At 42.5% G+C, this 19758-nt stretch overlaps 2 protein-coding genes across 3 annotated transcripts in view; one reads left to right on the plus strand and one right to left on the minus strand.

Moving 5' to 3' along the window:
* Positions 1 to 516: 516 nt before the first annotated feature.
* LOC123509620 (ATP-binding cassette sub-family G member 5-like) lies at positions 517 to 9029 on the minus strand. Its single transcript, XM_045264049.1, has 13 exons — positions 8876 to 9029; positions 7877 to 7944; positions 7544 to 7661; positions 7096 to 7301; positions 6642 to 6786; positions 6228 to 6354; positions 5411 to 5556; positions 4820 to 5030; positions 4564 to 4681; positions 4384 to 4477; positions 3915 to 4053; positions 1503 to 1706; positions 517 to 1163 (listed from the first exon to the last, which is right to left on the minus strand). Exons 2-13 carry the CDS (start codon positions 7928 to 7930, stop codon positions 803 to 805), a joined length of 1923 nt encoding a protein of 640 aa, XP_045119984.1. The 5' UTR covers positions 7931 to 7944; positions 8876 to 9029; the 3' UTR covers positions 517 to 802.
* A 439-nt stretch (positions 9030 to 9468) lies between these two features.
* LOC123509515 (ATP-binding cassette sub-family G member 8-like) overlaps positions 9469 to 19758 on the plus strand; it is a 76836-nt gene continuing 66546 nt past the window's right edge. For both annotated transcript variants that reach the window (XM_045263854.1, XM_045263859.1), the window contains exon 1: positions 9469 to 9717. The gene's annotated coding sequence lies outside the window, so the exon portion shown is untranslated. The remainder of the gene's footprint in view (positions 9718 to 19758) is intronic.

Below are 19758 nucleotides of genomic sequence, written 5' to 3' on the forward strand. Positions count from 1 at the left end.
TCGAACCCCGGTCATCTGGCTTGTGAAGCCAGCGCTCTAACCACTGAGCTACCGGGCCGTGTGTGTGTGTGTGTGTGTGTGTGTGTGTGTGTGTGTGTGTGCGCGCGCGCGCGCGCTCATGTGCGTGCGTGTGATTCGACAATGATAATGAATAACGTTGAATCCATATATATATATATATATATATATATATATATATATATATATATATATATATATATATATATATATATATATATATATATATATATATATATATATATATATATATATATATATATATATATATATATATATATATATATATATATATATATATATATATATATTTTTTTTTTTTTTTTTTTTTTTTTTAGCTATCTATTTATTTATTTATTCATTTTACTACTTGGTCATTCATGAACATTTGAACTTGACTGAGGTGCTGCCCATCCTTATTTCAGTTCCGTTTTGCAACATTACTTGCCGAGCATGACGTCTCTGCTTAAAAGTTAAAAGGAATATAAATAGTGCACGAAGAGTCGTTCAATTTACTTAAGTATATAGTTTCTGAGTACATAACAAATACGAAGATCAAGATGCCTTTAACCTATAGGTGTCATTCATCTGGACCAACAGGAGGTACAATATGCCATCGGCTATCCACCGCCCATCTCAGAATTTTTTCGCGTTAATGACCAGAGCGAAGAAAACTTTTCCCCCAAGACTGGAACCTTCAGGTGAAATCACATTACTCATCAAATCTACTATATCCAAGTGTTGGAAACGATGATAAAGCAGATGATAAACAAAGTCCTCCATGTCAGTCTCGGAACTTGGATTTGATGAAGGAAGGCAGCGGTACTAAATAAAGCACCAGATTCAACACAAACATACCGCCGAAGAAAGCGAAGGAAAATCCAAAATTAGACCAGAGTTCTAAATCTTGCCGGCCGTGGTCGAGGCCATTTTCGGGGAAGTGATATCTCTCCAGCAAGTAGTACGTGCCGTTCCTGTATCGACAACCATACTCGGCGTTGTTGTCTGGACAGAGGACGCTGGAATTCATGGGTAGGTTAGGAAGCCGATCGAGGAAAGCCTGCTCGTGCAAGACAGCCGATGCGTAGCGAAACACAATCACGTGTCCCAAGTAGTAGAGCCAGTCAGGAAGGCGCACCAGTGACCTGCAGACAGGAAGAAAACAAAAGCACACTTCATATGTCTCATAGCCTTGCATTATATATGTAATACACACACACACACACACACACACACACACACACACACACACACACACACACACACACACACACACATTTAAGATAACAGGAGTTTTTGCAACATTAACCACTTGTATGGAGAGGATATTGACTAAGAATGTGAGCAAAGTTGTCTCAAAGAACATCTATGGAATGATCCTAGAAAGCAAAATTTACTACAAACATATCCAATGTATGCTCAGCTCTCCGCCATTCTCACCACCTGCAGCGAGCACACCAAACAGAGGGTTGGGTCAAGCGCACCTGAGTGAGGCCGACGCCACGAGTAGGTTGAGGGTAGTGAAGGCTACAGACGCCGCTCCGGCTGAGTAAGACGACTTGACAACGATCATGAGGGCGATGGTTTGTTGCTCCACAAATGCCCACACCGCCCACAGAATAGAGCCGAATATCACCCAGGCCATCCAGTCAGGCCCATCCACTTCAGGAGCAACCATCGGCAGGCCACTGGACACAAAGAAAGATGATTATTAGGGTTAGGTTTTTTTTTTTTCGTGTGTGTAAGAGAAACACTAACCTAGAACAACATAAGACAAAAAAGGAAGTATGTAGGGTATATTTTGTCATTATATCCTACCAACCTGTTTTTGTAAATAGTCACCATTTCCTTGCATCTCTCATTTCCATTATCTGATCTTTCTTTTATGTCATATTTTCTAATTATTTTTTTTCATATATTCTCCCTAGATTCCACGTTGCATCTACTTAATGAATTTTTTTTGCATGAAGGTTTGTATACTCCTTTTTGCCACCAATACTACTCATTCATCAAACGCCAGTACTTGACTCCTTGCCAATCCTGGCCATATAATTCTTCAGTAGCAACACTTGGTAACCCTACACCAGGTAGAGTATTCAGTTTTCCTTCCATTGCAGCTTAACCTTCCCCTCCTGGTCCAAGTTCTGTCCTTCTCCGTGATCAGAGCGTCACCACTTCATCTCCCTCTCCATCCCTCTGCAGGTACGATCCCCTCCCCACTACCTTAATAAAAAAAAAGATAAGGAACACACACACACACACACACACACACACACACACACACACACACACACATACAAACCCATCCCACACCCTCCGGCCGAGAGCGGAGTATCGGTTGGATCCAGCTCTGGGGGGTCTCCCCTCTTGATGACGTCACACACACGTTACATAAATTATTTTGAAAATGAGGATTATCAAAAAGGCAGATGGAGACGAATGCTATAAAAATTTTGACGTGTTATCAATCAAAACTAATTCCAAAAATATAAGATAATTGCAGGGATGAGGCATAATAATAATATTTAAAAAAACATTTCAAATACAGTGTAAGAACTTCGACATACTTAAAAGGATTTCTGCGGTCCAGTGATTTCATTCAATAGGATCGATAACGCGCCTTTTGAAAATTACATCTATAATTTTCATACATCAAAACCTGGCAACACGTTGAATTAGAATTTTTGGATGGCGGGGGAAATGACATGTTTCACAATATTAATAGTGCTACAAATTACTCTTAAGATCCACATATTTAACTTATCAGGAACTTTGCGGACTTTTCTATCATAAACTATCTTTTGAAAACACAAATATTTTGCTACAACCTCAAATAGAAAATCACACACAGCTGGGGTAAAATTTGAATGTATTTTTTCCCTCTCTTTTAAGTCATAAACACCATCTAAATCACGGTACATCACTCACCTCAGTCATGGAAGAAACGTAAAACACGGCAAATTATCATTAGAAATCCTTAAAAGGTACTTGCGACTGGAAATAAATTAACTGAGACAGATACATAAGTGGAAGTCGATGATCTATGATCGGCAGAAAATTTGGGTGGGAGCCGCTGATGACATCACAGCATGGGGATCGTGACGTCACGTCTCTGCCTGCTTTCCCTTCCTGAGCCTCCATAACGCACAAATCAGGCAATTGCGGATATATTTCAACAACGAACATGAAAGATTAAGCCTATGTCTCTACTTTATGACCTGTCTGGCCTGTAATGAGTGATATGAGGCAGGTAATGGCTGAGAGAGAAACAGCAGGTCTTGAGCGTTACTAACGTTAGTTTTTGACATGGCAGCACCGTGAAATGATGAGTTACACCAATACCTTACCTACGTTGGTGGTGGACATGTCCATCTCATCAGCAGGCACCTGCTGGCCCACCCACACACCGCTTTTTGTCCTCAATGGTGTATAAATTACTAACTTCTAATTACTGAGAGGATTTAGAAACACTATTCTCTTCGTTACCATCACTGTTATCAGTATCTTCGTCTTCAACAATCTCACTGTCTCTCTCACAGCTGGTGCTTTGTCCTGCCAAGCTGCCAGCGCATCACGGCCAGTATGAACAGAAGAGGAGGCTCAAGATAAACTAATCCTCGCCGACCACGGTTACTACTTTGCACGGGACGCGTTTGGCAACAATTTTAAGATTGATTTGCCAGAATCAATACGAATGCAACACTGTCTTTATCTACACACACACACACACACACACACACACACACACACACACACACACACACACACACACACACATATATATATATATATATATATATATATATATATATATATATATATATATATATATATATATATATATATACCCTTATTTTTATCTCTTTTCCTTATGGTTTCTTTCCAGAGATACTCACAAAAAGACCACTGCTGAGGCTGCCATCACGGTCAAGTAGGACAGAGGCAGAGAGAAGAGATTGTAGGTTAGGATGAAGAGCGGCCCACGGTAAAGCCCTTCCCGCGCCTCATGGTAGTAGCGAGTCCGGTGAGGAGCGACTGTGCAAACAAAGAAAAGAACATAAACTTCTTGTAGACCATCCCTTCCGTCCCTACCTCTGCCAGCGTGATACTGTTCCCTCAGCGTTCTTCTCCCTTCAATTATCGATTCATAAATCTAGTTGATATATGTCACATCTATTTAATCTAATTCAAGAGCTACTCACTCCACTCTCAAATTAATTCTTCTCAATGCACCATTCACTCAATCACCACTACCAGCTAAAGTACGAGCAAAAATTTATTGCAACAGGAAATTGATAAGAGATAATGAAATACAATGAGCACTCATCTCGAAATAAAATATGAACAAGCGACTCAAGGACTCACAGGTCTTTGCAGTAACAGCGGTAGAAAGGAAGGCTGTCCCGGCCATGCAGTTGAACAAAAGACCACCGCGACTCTGGAACGACTGCTGGAAATCCTGAAAAGATGAATATAGTCAACAACGCACTTGAGATGTTACTTGGAGAAAGACATCAACATAAAACATAATGAAACACTAATTACCTCCATCCCGTAGTAGAAATTCCAAAGGAGAAAGAAGAAGGTTGGAAGGAGAAACAACCTAAAGAATAACTGCTGGAGGCCTACGCGGCTGCAAGGTGACAACATGACGTAGGCGCGCCTGGAAAACAAGGAAAAGGATGTTTAGATCAGTGAATACCATAAAAAGAATGGAATAAGGGTTTAGAGGAACGTCTAGCTACCTTAGATATAAAAACAATCAAATTATAAAAGGTCTTGATTTCCTTTCAGTACCCACCCGAGGAGCGCCATCATGGTGGAGAAGACCCCTGGACGCCCGTAAGCAGAGAGGGGAACCTTGTGCTCTAGGTGTTCGAGGTCAGGTGGAGGCCCGGAAGATTTACGGTAAGGACCGCCCTCGAGCTTGAATTTTTCCACCAAAGCGGCGATCTGATTGTTGGAGTCGATGAAACGTTCCCGGGAGCGTCTGTCCACCGTGGAGAGGCACACTGCAGTAGACATGAGAGTTCACAAGTGTAGAAGGGAAACACGATGCGCGTGCACACACACACACACACACACACACACACACACACACACACACACACACACACACACACACGCACGCATTAAATAAGATGCCGAGTACCAGTGAAGTAAAGTGAATGGAAAAATTTCATAACTTTACGGTGTTTGTTCATGTTCACTTTTCTTTATTTTCAGAGAGAGCAAGTGGAGGGAGGAGATGACGATATAGATTGACGAATAGTATTTAATCATGAAAAGAAAAACGTGTGCAGAGTGAAAACGTGAGAGGGAAGATATAGCAGAAATAAAACAAATAGAAAAATTAATAAAGGCGTTGAAATATGAGCGTTGCTTTACTCACAGTAGTACATGAGCGGGTTCTCCAGCTCCGGGCAAGGGAACCCGATGCTCCTGAAATAGTCGATCATGTGTCTGGTGGAGCCTGTGTATACCACGTCACCGAGACACAAGTAGCTCACGCGGTCCAGGAACGGCAGGATGTCTGACCTGAGTGTAACGAGAGGCACGGAAGGAGTGTCAGTGAATTTGAACCTTCGCCTTATTTTATGTAAAAAGGGCACTAGAGCACTGGTCAAGGGCAACTAAGAGATTCGAGAACAATTGTCAGATGAGGTGTCAAAAGGATGATCCCAAATTAGGGGACAAGTGTTTGTCGACATACATCTCTTATTCTATATATGCTTATTACATACAGCCTCTTAAGGGCAAAATATCTACTTTTGTTTGTTCTTTATTTCTGCCTTTTTCTTTTATCTGTTTGTTTAATCTTAATATGAAGCAGGTGCAAGGAAAATTAAGTTAGAAATACACAGCATGTGGCATTTGTCCCGATCGTTTCCTTTTTTCTGCTTTCGGCGGTAGACATGTCACCGTTCACTGTCCACAGACAATGAGCTTCTCCTTTGTATGCAGTTTCATTTTTAGAGTTTCCTGTCATTTGCCACTCTATCGATGATCTCGTAGATGTTTTTTGGATCAGTTTTTCTTTATGGATCACTCAATTATCAACAGACTGTTGGGAGCCTACACAGGAAAAAAGTTCTTGGTAGAAGATGCAAATGAGGAAAATACAATGATGAATGAATTTTCATAACAATGCATACACTAAATTTCGAGAGCTCAAAGTAATAAGAGATCGCGAAGACCAGCGTGCTCACCTGGGCTTTTCCATGGTGATGATCATGATGCGATTGTACTTCTTGGCGTGGTTGTTCAGGATGGAAATAACGAAGTAGGTGTTGAGGGGATCGAGTCCCCAAGCAGGCTCGTCCAGCAACACGACAACTGCAGAGACAGGACGAATGCTTCAGAACGAGACATATGTGCGGAAATATGTAAATGTGCCAAGGAAAACAATTTATAACTGAACTGGAACTACAAATCATAAGGAAGACTACGAATACGTACATTCATACAAATACGCCATCTTTCAAATGTATAGTGCATACATTTCATTGATGCAAAAACGCACGAAAAAAAAAAAACTTGACTCGGTCATCAGTTTATCCTTCAACAGATAGATAGGCAGAGCGAAGGACACATTCCAAAGACAAACAAAATCAACCACTCACGCGGGTCTTTGATAAGCTGGACCCCGATCACCAAGCGCCGATACTCGGAGGGCGTGAGCTGGTCCACCATCCGGTTGGCCACCTGCGTCAGCGCCAGGTCAGCCAACACTTGACGGACACGTGCTGATCGTATGGAGCTGCCAATCTGTACACCAGCAAACACAGAGAAGGGGAGTTAATATATGGCGAAGAATAATGATAATTTATATATGACTCCAATAACAATTCGTTTCCAATTTTTTTTATATCAAAGAAGTAAATAAGCTTAATCTTGCTTCATCTACATTTTTGGTTTAATTCTACTATTGTAAAAAAAGGACTGAGTTTGATAATCATTTATGGATGCTAGGGAATGATTTTGGAGTGAGGGAAGAAAGAGAAGCGACACACACACACACACACACACACACACACACACACACACACACACACACACACACACACACACACACACCTTGGGGCTGAGAGAGAGCTTAGCAGCGTAATCTAGGGTCTGCTTGGCAGTGAGTCCCTCCAGCAGCTGTGTCTTGTGAGTGACGTAGCCGCAAGAGTCCTGGAAGAGTCTGAGGGACATAGGCACGTGGTTTAGGAGGATCTGACCTCGTGTGGGACCTTGGGCACGTCGCGAGATCACCTCAAGTAGAGCTCGTTTGCCACTACCTGTAATTGCGAGAGGTCGAGATATTGTGAACATCTGTAATAATAAACATGCCATTCCGTCCATTCATCGTACTCTATCGAAGGGAAGACAGTGAGATGGAGAGATGGCATTGCGGTACAGCTGGAAAGAATGGAAGTCACAGAGGATTCACTCAGAAACAATATGCTAGTCAATAATAAGCAGATCAGTCTTGGAGAAATGTCATGATACAGTCGTATTACTTATACATTGGACACCTCACCCTTGGAGCCGAGGATGGCCATGAGCTCCCCGCCATACACCTCCAGGGTGACATCCTTCAGGATCACACCCGTTGGGATGTTGCCCACCAGCTTCTGCACACAGGACCCGGGCTCCACCTGCGGTATAGGGAAGGATGAGAGAGAGAGAGAGAGAGAGAGAGAGAGGACAGAGAGAGAGAAAGGTAAAAACTATATATTAATATATTTCTCTCATTAATAGTAGTAGTAATGGTGATAGTAGTATTAGTAGTAACATCACTACCACCACTACTATTACAATTAGTATTACTACTACTATGACCCCTACTATTAAGAGATCCGCCTCTACTTACAGGTCCGGTGTGAAAGACGCTGATCAGCTCCAACACAAACTCGCTGTTCATCATCTTGACAACACCACCTGGGAACACAAGTAAGTCATTGTCTCAGTAACACCTTCCCTTCCCTGGCCCTTCTCTGGCTTGTGTCCTACCCTCAACCTTCCATCCATCCTGCTTTCATTCTCCGCCCCCTCTCTCTCTCTCTCTCTCTCTCTCTCTCTCTCTCTCTCTCTCTCTCTCTCTCTCTCTCTCTGTTCATGTGTGTGTGTGTGTGTGTGTGTGTGTGTGTGTGTGTATACTATATAGTACGCTCTTAGATTCGTAATATGTATAGGAGAAGGATGGTTGTAAGTATAAGTGATGATGCGCACTTAACTGTCTACCTGTTTCCACATCGTTTCCCTTTAAATTTGCTTCCTCCTCGCTTCCTCGCTCCCTTGCCATCCACATTGACCGCTCGCTCTCCCCTAATTGTCTCCCCTCGCTACTCCACTACAGGAACAGTTAGCGCCCTAGCGGCACACAGATACGGACTAACTGGCATCGTAGGTAGAGATGCCAGCTGCTGCTTTAACTCGCCTGTGGTCGCTTTTACTGACCACCGACAGCTTAACACAAACAATTAGTGCCATGTCTCCGCTCTCACAACTTATCCAGTAGTACACAACTAAGCACTAAGTAGATCTTCTTTCACAGCAGGTTTCCTTTTTTTCTCTCTCTCTCTCCCTTTTCTCTTCATTAGAGTAACGTTGTCGTCAGAATTCACATCTTTCTGTAACTCCAAGTGTATATCGGCGCTGTAGCTTTCAATAGGTGATAATTTCGGTTAGTCCTCTGACACATACTTTCCTAGTCCCTTCAGCATAGTATCTCTAGTAGGGGAAAAACTACTCGTAACTGTTTTCTTCACTCCCACACCTGACGCATTGCTCTCCACCACCTCCCATCACTGACAACTACGCGCTCTAGCACCGCGTTTTCTTCAGAACATACAGACATCAATATTCTTACCTTGAATACTTGTTCTTGATTATCAGTTGACTTCCCTTCCTGAACAGAACATGTGCGATCACTTTTTGTTGTATATTGTTCCTGTAGAGCAGCGAGACGGGGCACCAGACTCACCCCGCTGGTGACCACGGCGCTGCTGTGCTCCGCGTGCACCTCCTCCTTCCTGTGGGTCGTCAAACTTTTACGTCACTGTTGTTTTACTGTGTGATTGGAGGAACGTTGTGTCGTCATCGTCCTCATGGGGTTCTATTGGTGGTGTAGTGTGACGTAGGTTGTTTAGGTAAGGTTTCATTGGTTAGGTCGTGACGTCATTGCTTTCACACGTCGTGATTCGCCATGGATGCACAGGTAACACTCTTAAGTAGAGATGTACGCGCTTTGAGGCAATAATATGCCTCAAAATATGCACCATGATGTTCTATTTGCTTATCTCACTATAAAAACAAAGAAAACAAAAGATTGCAATAAATCTGACAAATTGTTTATGAAAAGTTACAGAAACTAACGGTAAATCAAAAGTAACTCAATAGAAGCGCTAAATAAAACCTTCGCTAAAGGTGCGTGGCGGTGTGCGGACCTCTATCTGGTGACTCCAACGCTCACTCAGGAGGAAGCATTGACTCCGGTGTGGCTTGTCGGTCCCCTCGGTCTGTGTGTCGTCGCAGAGTCATGCGGGCGGCGGAGTGTTAGTGCAGTGCAGTGCCCTCCAGAGGGTAGTGAGGGGCGCTCGCAAGGATTTATAAGTGAGCGATAGCAAGAGGATTAATTATATTGAAGGAAATTTGCCATACGCGCGGGACGCCACTGCCGCCGCTGGTATCACCACTCCCCCGGACCGCAAGGTAAGGCTGTCCCGGTGGTAATGAACGGGGAGGAATTCTTTGACGCAAGGCAGGGCAGGGCAGGGCTGGGCCGGGCAGGGCAGGGCAGGCAAGGAAGAAGTGAGGGTCAGTGGGTTCAGGAGTGAACTTCGAGTGTTCTTGTGTGCGTACAGTGTGTGCGTGTCATTCTGTTGATTTAGGTATCCGAGAAAAAAGTGTCATATATCCTTGTGTGTGTATATGCGAGTGTGTGTGCTTAGTGAACAGTTTCGAAACATTATTGATGCTGCACATTGTTAGTGAGGCATTGCGAAGGGAAAGCTCAACAGAGAGGTGGACGGTGAGTGGTGGTGGCGGGATATGGTAGGCTTAGGGTTGTGTATAGTATTTGTATGGATGGATGCCTGAGAGGAATAGGAAATGAATGCGACCTCTCTTTAGTCATGCTAGGAGGTTGGTCGGATAGCGGTGGTCGTTGTATGTGTGTGTGTTGACATATAGGTAGCATTGAATATCTTTATAGTGACATCTCATTGCTTCTTTTATTTCAATTTTTTTTCTCTAATGTATGATATTAGATAATCTTCCAAAGTTTTATAATGCAAGATATTTTTAAGTTGGGACTGAGGAACACACTTAGGATCATGAAACCTTTAAGAAGGGTGACGGACGCTGGGCTTTATGTCGATCATTGGAGGAGGTTGCTGTGATTATGGATGGGAAAAAAATTATGACACGAGACCAAGGATTAAAAAACTGCAATGGAAGAAACATTAAGGGTCGTGGCAATGGTTTGGAGATTTGAGGAAGTTGACGTCACCCCCACATGACCTCATATCCTGTGCCACATGCCTCCCGCTAAGCCGCGTCACCCGATCAGTATTGCCGCTCTTAGGACCATAGCTGAAACACTTCTGGCCGCATCCTCACGATTTTCATCTCTTGTTGAAGCTATGCAAGTTTTTTAGGGTAGTTTTCTATGCTTATAGTGACAGATTTAACAACAGTTCTATGTTATTAACAGGAGAAACACTTGAAAACCCGGCTAATCATATCCGTGGCCTATATGAATAGTCGTGGTTAGAGGGCAAAGTGTTTCTGAATACAAGCCTTAATTTCTTCACCTCCAGAAAACCAGTTGACGATTATTGAAAGTAAATTTAACCTTCCTTGATCACTTAACCGCGTTTACTGTACTGTACATGCATCGTCGCTCGGGATAGGACATTAGGATGTTGAATGATTTTTATAGAAGCAAAGTTTTAAGGTTTTGATTGAATTAGGTTAGCAGAGTTGGATTTTGTCTCTCTCACAGTGTGACGGTGGTTCTAAAAGTTATTCCATTTTGATTAATGTTGATAATCTTGAAGCAGGAGGAGGAGGAGGAGAAACAAGAGTGTAACATTGTGAACGAGCCGGTGTGGAGAATCAGCAATGAATGGGAAGTGAACCAAGTTTTCAATAGTTATCGTGGGTTTTCTTTGGGTTTGCTGAGTGATTGCGAGGGTGGAGAGAGAGAGATATTTCTGCCCTCGATACTATCATTACTTCAGCGTTGACACATTGCACTTTTTACAGCGGAGGAAATACAGATAGCCAGTGAAGGCAAATACGTCAACCATCAATAGATCCTCAAGCTTCGGTTCGCTTTGACACACAGAATCCGAGCTTTCAATTGAGTCACCTTCACCTTTCTCGTGCTCTGTGAAGTGTGCCGATCAAGGGCTTGAAGCAGAGAGAGAGAGAGAGAGTCACGTTCTCGCTGGATCATATTTCTCACATCATTGTTATATCCAGGAATTTAGCATAGGAGCGGAAAGGAAATAAGAGTAGAATAAGGATGAACAGAGAAAAAATTAGTGATTGTGTGATTATGATGAGTAAGTTGGATTCAATTCTAAGGTATGAACTCAAAGGGAATCAAAGGAAGGAAGGAATGAGAAAGTACACGATAGCAATTACCATGTGAGTCATAGGCAGGCTGGGAAAACCAATAAGCTGATACTTTTCCTGTGTTGTGAGAGGAAGATGAATAAGATTAGATTACAGTCTACAGTCACTCCACACCTTGTCTACCTTCATCCTCCTCTCCCCATCCACCTTCATCCTCCTCTCCCCATCCATCCTCCCACCAATGAGCCCTTAGCGTAAAGAGCAACCAACCCTCACAAACCCACACACTCGCTGTGGGAGGGGAATAAAGGAAAGTGTGTGTGTGTGTGTGTGTGTGTGTGTGTGTGTGTGTGTGTGTGTGTGTGTGTGAGAGAGAGAGAGAGAGAGAGAGAGAGAGAGAGAGAGAGAGAGAGAGAGAGATTATCACCTGTATGTGAGTTGAGTAGTGGCAGTGTGACGGTGTGAAACTGAAAGAACAGTGTGCCTGACGCGCCGGATGCTGTCAGAAACGCCAGCTGCGACCGCCTGTCTTTGAAGGTCACACACACACACACACACACACACACACACACACACACACACACACACACACACACACACACACACACACACACACACACTTTGATGTCACGTGATCATAAATTCAAGTTTCCTCTCTGTAATGCAGTACGTTGAGTTTGTGAGTGAAGTGACTGTCGCTTGTACAGGTAAGGTCAAGTTGCGCAAGTTGTATGAAAACAATACTCGCATTGCATTACCCTCATTACTAGTACAAGTTTGCAAGTCGCTGCACACTCCAGCGCCAACTTGTACCTCGGCTCCTGCTCGCAACGGTACGGCGGTAAAAACTCCATCCAGTGCGACTAGATACGATGAAAAAAAAGTAGCTTCGCATATTTGAAGGAGCTCGAAAGGTTGGCATGGTCGTGATAAAGGCGGCCACCGGACTCACACGGCGCACCACACTCATTCTTCCATTTTCGCATCACCTTGTTCCTAGTTCCGACAGTTTATGATGCTAGTTGATGCTCTTAAAGGAGTTGAATGGTCTTCTAGGAAGACACATACCATTGGAAAACATGAAAAGTTGTTTGTTTTTAATGTATAGTTTTTTTTACTCCCTGGTGTCTTCTTAAAGAGAGAGAGAGAACTTTCAAGACACTTATACTCCAGTTTGGATTATTCTTTTGACCTTTTTTTCTTGACTGGCACTTCAGTTGGTTTTTCTTGTCGTTTTTTTATATTGTTCTTTCCCAGTGTCTTTCTTATATAGAAAAACATTGGATAATGGTCACGCATCCTGCAAGCAAGACTGAAGTTGTGAGTGAGAGTGGCACAGGTGTGGCCAGGTGCGTGAGTGGGTTGGTGGGTGGGACTCTTGCAAATCACGACACGATGCAGAAGGTCAGGGGTTGTTGTTGACTGGCGTAGCTTCATCACAGTTAAGACGAATGTGATCTTAACTCAGAAATAATGCAAACACAAAAAAAGTGACGCTATTATGACAGTAGATGCTACTTTATATGTTTATAACGACCATACCAGTAATATTGTTTCACTTTTACTTTCTATTTCCCCTTTTATCAGTCTGCTTATTTCATTTTCTTTAATTAGGTGAACTTTAAGCACCGTTATAATTGTTTGAACATTTTAAGAGTGGCACCAAATCGACGCCACCTTATCAGTGTTCAGTGTGACTCCCCCATCTCTTGCTTTCCCCTTTCCTCCTGCCCTCCCCTCTCACTTCTCCCTCTCTCAATCACCCTTTCCCCCAGCAGTGAGAGGATAGCGGGTTCCTAACACTAACGGAGCACTATTGTTCTACCTCTCACTCTGTCTCCTTTTCTCTCTCCCTCACGCTCTTCCTCTTTTCCGTCGTTAAACATTACTCTACTCCAGTACGCGTTCGTGTTTGCGTGCGTGTTCAGGTGTGTGTGTGTGTGTGTGTGTGTGGTGGTGGTGGTGGTCGTATCTCTGAGTGAAAAGCGAAAGGGTGTGTCCAGGATATGAGGAAGTGAATGGAAGGTGTTCTACATTTGAGTAAAAATTGAGTACCGTACCGAAAAATGATGTGTGGAATTTGCGTTGTGGTCTAAGGGTGGAGTAGTGGATGCAGTGTGGTGCAGTGTACATACATACATACATACATGCATACATAGGGTGCACTGCGGTATGAAGCTGACGTGAGAAAACAAATGAGGTATGATGCTTGGTGGGTTTCAGGTCTTGGCGCCATCCAGTGATGCAAATGATAATGTGTAATGTTCCTCTGGTGGAAACATGTAGGGGCTGTGACTCTCAACCTTCACTTTCTCATTCATCCCGCGATGTTTTGACGTATTTTCCCATTTTATCTCTTTGATTCCATGTAAAATATGTGTTGCTATTTTATTTTAATTGTCGCTACTGCTACTACTACTGCTACTGCTGCTGCTACTGCTACTGCTACTGCTACTACTACTACTACTACTACTACTACTACTACTACTACTACTACTACTGTTACTGCTGCTGCTGCTGCTGCTGCTACTGCTATTGTTATTGCTATTGCTGCTACTACTACTGCTGTTGTTGCTACTACTACTAATACGGCTGCTGCTGCTACTACTACTACTACTACTACTACTACTACTACTACTACTATAAAAAAAATAGTACTACCACTACTTCAAAACGCTAGATAATACATTCTATATCGAGAAATAATCATATGAGATGTCCTCCTTCCAGACCGATACACACGCAAGCATAAATAATGAACGCCACCTTGGGAAGACTCACAGGTTTCCCGCCTTCTTCATAGCCATTACCACGCCCAGATTGAAGGACAGGTACAGAGCAGCGACGATGCATATAATGGTACAAATTACGATAATCCACGTCGTTGTCTTGATGTCCATGTAACTGCTTATGGTCCCTCGTTGTTTTTCTTTTCTGCGTCTTTTTTGAGTGTCTGCGAGGGAGTGTTTGTGTAAGTGGCTTGGTCTGTCTGGGGACAAAGTCAATCTGTTTGGAGAAATGTGTTGCTTATTTTGGGTGTGCCTTTTGTCTGGGGAAACCCTATGTTTATCCCGAGAAATTTTAGGTCTCTCCGGAGATATTCTCGGTCTTTCCTGCACGTACCGTCTCCCGTAGTTTGGGTTTCCGTACTGGTAGAGGTTCATCCTTGTGTTCTTGGGTTCCTGTACCTTCTGGGCGGCAACTAGTGAGCTGTGCGAAGATCGAGAGCTACTGGCGATGGCTTTTTCCTCGTCTCTAAAGGCATGCAATTCCCTTGTCGAGGTACTGGCGTACTGCTCCTCTCCAGACCCTTCTAAACCTCCATAGTCCTCGAGGTCAGCGCTTCCCGGGCTCTTCTTTCGCGGGAGCATTTGCTCAGAGTTCAAATTCAGAAATGTAAAAGAAAATGATAAACCCAGATGCTCAAATGGATGGAGACACCACGAGGAATATTGTAAAGTATGTATTTGTTCATCTAATCTCATCTAAATCTCCCTTCACCTTCACACGTCTATAAATATTCCTTTACTCTGTCCTCACCTTGAGTGTAATGGCATGCTGCCAAGAGAAAAAGGGAGAATAAGAAGGGGTTGGAGAAAAGGAAATAGTTGTGTTTATAAGTGTTTAGTAATGAAATATGAAATACTGAACAGTTTTGAGGACGGTAAACCAATTTAATAATTTAGTGTTGGTACTCAAGCCCAACCCGGAAATAACTTCAGGGCATTTACCTTCAAAAGAGGAATAAAAAATGTATGTAATATTATAAAACTGCTTTATCATCCTGTCATCAGGTTTGTAGGACTTTTTTTCGGGAGTTACCTCATTAAATTATCAGGCAACATAACATTTAGGTAACTATGTCCAAGGTGAACGGTGGTGGTGTTACAAATAAGGATGGGGGAAAAATGATGGAGGTTAAATTACGGTACTGGGCTGGCAGCGGCGTAAGTCGTCCCTTATTATGTGTTGTTTGTAAATGTCTTCCCAAGAATGTGAAGAGTAACCTTGTGATTCAGTAGCTTCAGTGAATGTCAGCACGATTCCATCTCGACAGAATTCGTACGACTGACAATATAGTAAAAAGCGAGAACGGGCCAGCTCTATCACTCAGTAAGATTGAGAAGGAACAGTACGAGTAGCTACGTTTATCATTAAGTTTACTGATGAAACGTAACCATGAAGAAAAGATTAATGAGAACAACAATGATGATACTCAAACTGTCCAAATATTATCACAAACTGTTATATGAAAATTCAAGCATTACCAGGCATTCCATTGTGTCTTCTGGAATGGAGAAACTAAAAGGCAAACATAATTAAATAGCAAAGTGACGCAGCATATTCGTGGTTCTCTGCTGGAGGAATACAGTCTGTCAAAATAAAAACTTACAGATACAGGAAATTAAATACTAGGAAGGAAATAAGCATTGCATTCTCTCTCTCTCTCTCTCTCTCTCTCTCTCTCTCTCTCTCTCTCTCTCTCTCTCTCTCTCTCTCTCTCTCTCTCTCTCACACACACACACACACACACACACACACACACACACACACACACACACACACAGCACATTCTCACCAACGAAATAGAGATAAAAAGAAATGACTCTTTAACAAGTAACCTTTTTATTTGACCTTTTCTACAAACAATACTTATCTCTTTATGAGTGTGTGTGGGGGGGGGAGAGGGGAGATGATACCCTTCATACACATACCGTAAATCCTTATTATTATTTTCATGTAATTGCTACTTTCGTCTCGTAATCTCTCCCTTGTAGCTGCTTAATTATTACTATTTTTTCCTGCCATCACTGTTATCATCACCACTACCTGTGTCATCATGAGAAGTTACCATTCACCGACTCGTTATTATTGCGTACCGCCTGCTTATCGGCTGGGCGTCCTCTGTGTTCCATTTCTTTTATCTCCAGCCTTGATAAACTCGAGCAGAGTCTTTATGAGTGACAGAAAGGCAGACAGATAAGCGAAATATTCTGGTACGTACCTTCGCCCATATCTAGAACACAAACACACATGCTCACACACACGATATCGTTATGTAATCAACTAGTCAAGTACCCTCCGTTTAATAAAAGTGTGTCAGTCACTCATCTTACGACTTTCCGATAACATTACCAGGAGTCATGCAGACACAGGCAGAGATAGAAGGTGAAGGAGGTGGAGGACAGTGTTTGGACTATGAAACAGAGGAAATATAGGAAAAACTCATGAGGCCATCAGATCACGGGAGCACAAACATTATAACAGTAGAAGGTAGAGGGGGAAAAAAAGTTGTAGGTTACTATCTTGTGTATTATTGTCGAGTAATATTTTGTGTGTGTTAAATCGACGTATACTGGTTGTTATGTTCTTGCCATAGTAATTGTTCTAATAGTCACAATAGTTGTTCTTGCTGTTGTTAGAGAAGCAGTTTTGGTTGTTGCTGTTGCTGTTGATGGATGATGGTGATGGTTTTATTGTGACCACCTTGTTTACCTTGTAACTGTTGTTGTTGTTGTTGCTATAGCCACCACATAGGAGTGAAGTAAGGAACACGTGGCCATACATAAGGATAAAACGGACACTCATTAATTAAGTAAGCGTTGCGTCAGACGGGCTGCTCTCCGCGCCCCATAGCTGATAAACAGAGAAAGGATCGTGAAACCTCTTGACTCCGATATTACCTTGGCATTTACAGCTGACTCTTTTTACAGATAGATTATTCCTTATCAAGCCTCCTTACCATACTGGATAAGAGTACCAATGAGAACGAAAACAGTATTACGCAGAGAAATATGAATGGAAATATATATATATATACATAAAAGGTGCGCAATCTATGTTCTTTTTCTTTCCTTTTTTCTTTATTCCATTTTTTATAGATAGCTCGTTCCTTATGCTCGTTCCTTATCAAGCCTCTTTATCACACTGGGTAAGACTACCAATATGAACGAAAACAGCATTACGTAGAGAAAAATAAAGGGAATAAGAAATATATATATAAGGTACGCCATTCATGTTCTTTCCTTTCATTTCCCTTATTATCAGTACTGCTTCTGTAGGATTTCTGAATTTTACTGACAATATTGAGAAGGAAAAACAAGCAAGATGAAATAGAACCTTGGAGTAGATAATGTGAAATCCCAAGATCCCCAAAAGATAAACACACTTGAAGCAAAGCATTATTTATACATAGATATATCTTGAAATTTACGTCACATATCTGCTTCAAGGTCTTATTTCAATTGCCTGCCTTTCCATCTCGTTACCGGGAGCAATATGAAAAAAAAAAATCATACAGAATAGAAGTAAATAAGTAAGTGAAAGAATAAGAGGACTCTGTAACACACTTGAGCGCCGATCAGAACCAAATTTCACTTACCACATACATCAAGCATCTGTGAAGGGTGAATGTTTGACAGAGGAATGCACTGGAATGAGGAATGGAGGAGGAATATTGGTGAACTTGGAAGAGGATGAGGGAAGAAGCAACGGAGTGTAGGAAGCTGTAGGCGGTTAATAGTAGAGAGAGAGAGAGAGAGAGAGAGAGAGAGAGAGATTCATTACTTTATGAAGCCGTTTCCTCAACCCTGCAGACTAACAACAGGAAGGAAGAGCAATACAGTAATACACGGATCTTTCAATGGAATTTCTCTCTCTCTCTCTCTCTCTCTCTCTCTCTCTCTCTCTCTCTCTCTCTCTCTCTCTCTCTCTCTCTCTCTCTCTCTCTATCTATCTATCTATCTATCTACAGTCGTCCTTCTTGATATATTTCATATCTTTATTTTGTCCGATTGTAATGCAAATATTATTTCCTTGGAGTCATCGCTTTATGATGTGAATGGAAGGATAAACACACACACACACACACACACACACACACACACACACACACACACACACACACACACACACTATGGACAATATGTATTTTTTTCGTGAATATTTTCATAGCGTGAGGAAGGAGCAAGGAAAACGAGGAGGGAGAAGATAGGTAGACGACGAAGAGGTGAAACGAGGAGAAGGAAGGAGGCAGGCTAAGACGAAAAAGATATTAAAAAGTATATATAGGCTGAGAGGAAAAAGACATGCCCTTGGTCCGTCATTTTGAAGCTTGACTTACGAACACCCGCAGCATCACTCAGCGTACACTATCAATTCACCCTCCCGTCCATCTCTATCCCCATCCTTCCTTCCTTCTTCGTTCCTCGGGATGAAATACTGCTGGTTAATCCTTCCCCTTCCTCCCTCCCACATTCTCATCCCTTTCTGGTTCTCCCTCCACCGTCCCCTCCTCCTTCCTCTCTCGCTCTCTCCTCCCCATCCCTCCATCGGTCCCTCCCTCTGTCCCTCCCACCACACTGCCTCCGTGCCGACACTCCGTTAGGTCGAGCCGAGTTACTGCACCACCACCACCACCACCACCACTACTACTACTACTACTACTACTACTACCGACACGACGGCGGCCTCCACCTGTTTGGAACTATTACAAAAGCAAAAGTAACTGTTACTCTTGGCACCACTATGATTACTACTAGAGAGAGAGAGAGAGAGAGAGAGAGAGAGAGAGAGAGAGACACGCAATGAGTCCCACATCGATAATAAACCTTCACTTTCGTTCACCAAATTACTTCTTATTTTCCCTCAGGCGTTTGAGAAATTTGATAGAAGAATTATGTGTCCTGAGAGAGAGAGAGAGAGAGAGAGAGAGAGAGAGAGAGAGAGAGAGAGATTAGTTCCAGAATACATTCATGCCAGTAAAAAGAAGAGACACAGGTCTGACTCAAGCAACCAGAAAATCCTGTCTAGTATTTTATCTTTTGTACGACAGAAAAAAAGCTACTGGAAAAAAATCAAACGTTACAGTATTCCCTGACCCTCTACACACACACACACACACACACACACACACACACACACACACACACACATACACACACGAATAAATTATCATACAATGATCGCAAGAGTCAGGCAACGTAAGTGAATGTGGAAACTGGAATAAGGAAAAGAGGAAACAATCTCTCTCTCTCTCTCTCTCTCTCTCTCTCTCTCTCTCTCTCTCTCTCTCTCTCTCTCTCTCTCTCACCAGGTCATCGTTCTAAATTTCTCTAATGTACTGTACGTAGATAAATTAAAAGATTATGGTGAACGCTTATATAGCCA

The sequence above is a fragment of the Portunus trituberculatus genome, chromosome 27 (assembly GCF_017591435.1).
Source record: "Portunus trituberculatus isolate SZX2019 chromosome 27, ASM1759143v1, whole genome shotgun sequence".
Taxonomy (NCBI): domain Eukaryota; kingdom Metazoa; phylum Arthropoda; class Malacostraca; order Decapoda; family Portunidae; genus Portunus; species Portunus trituberculatus.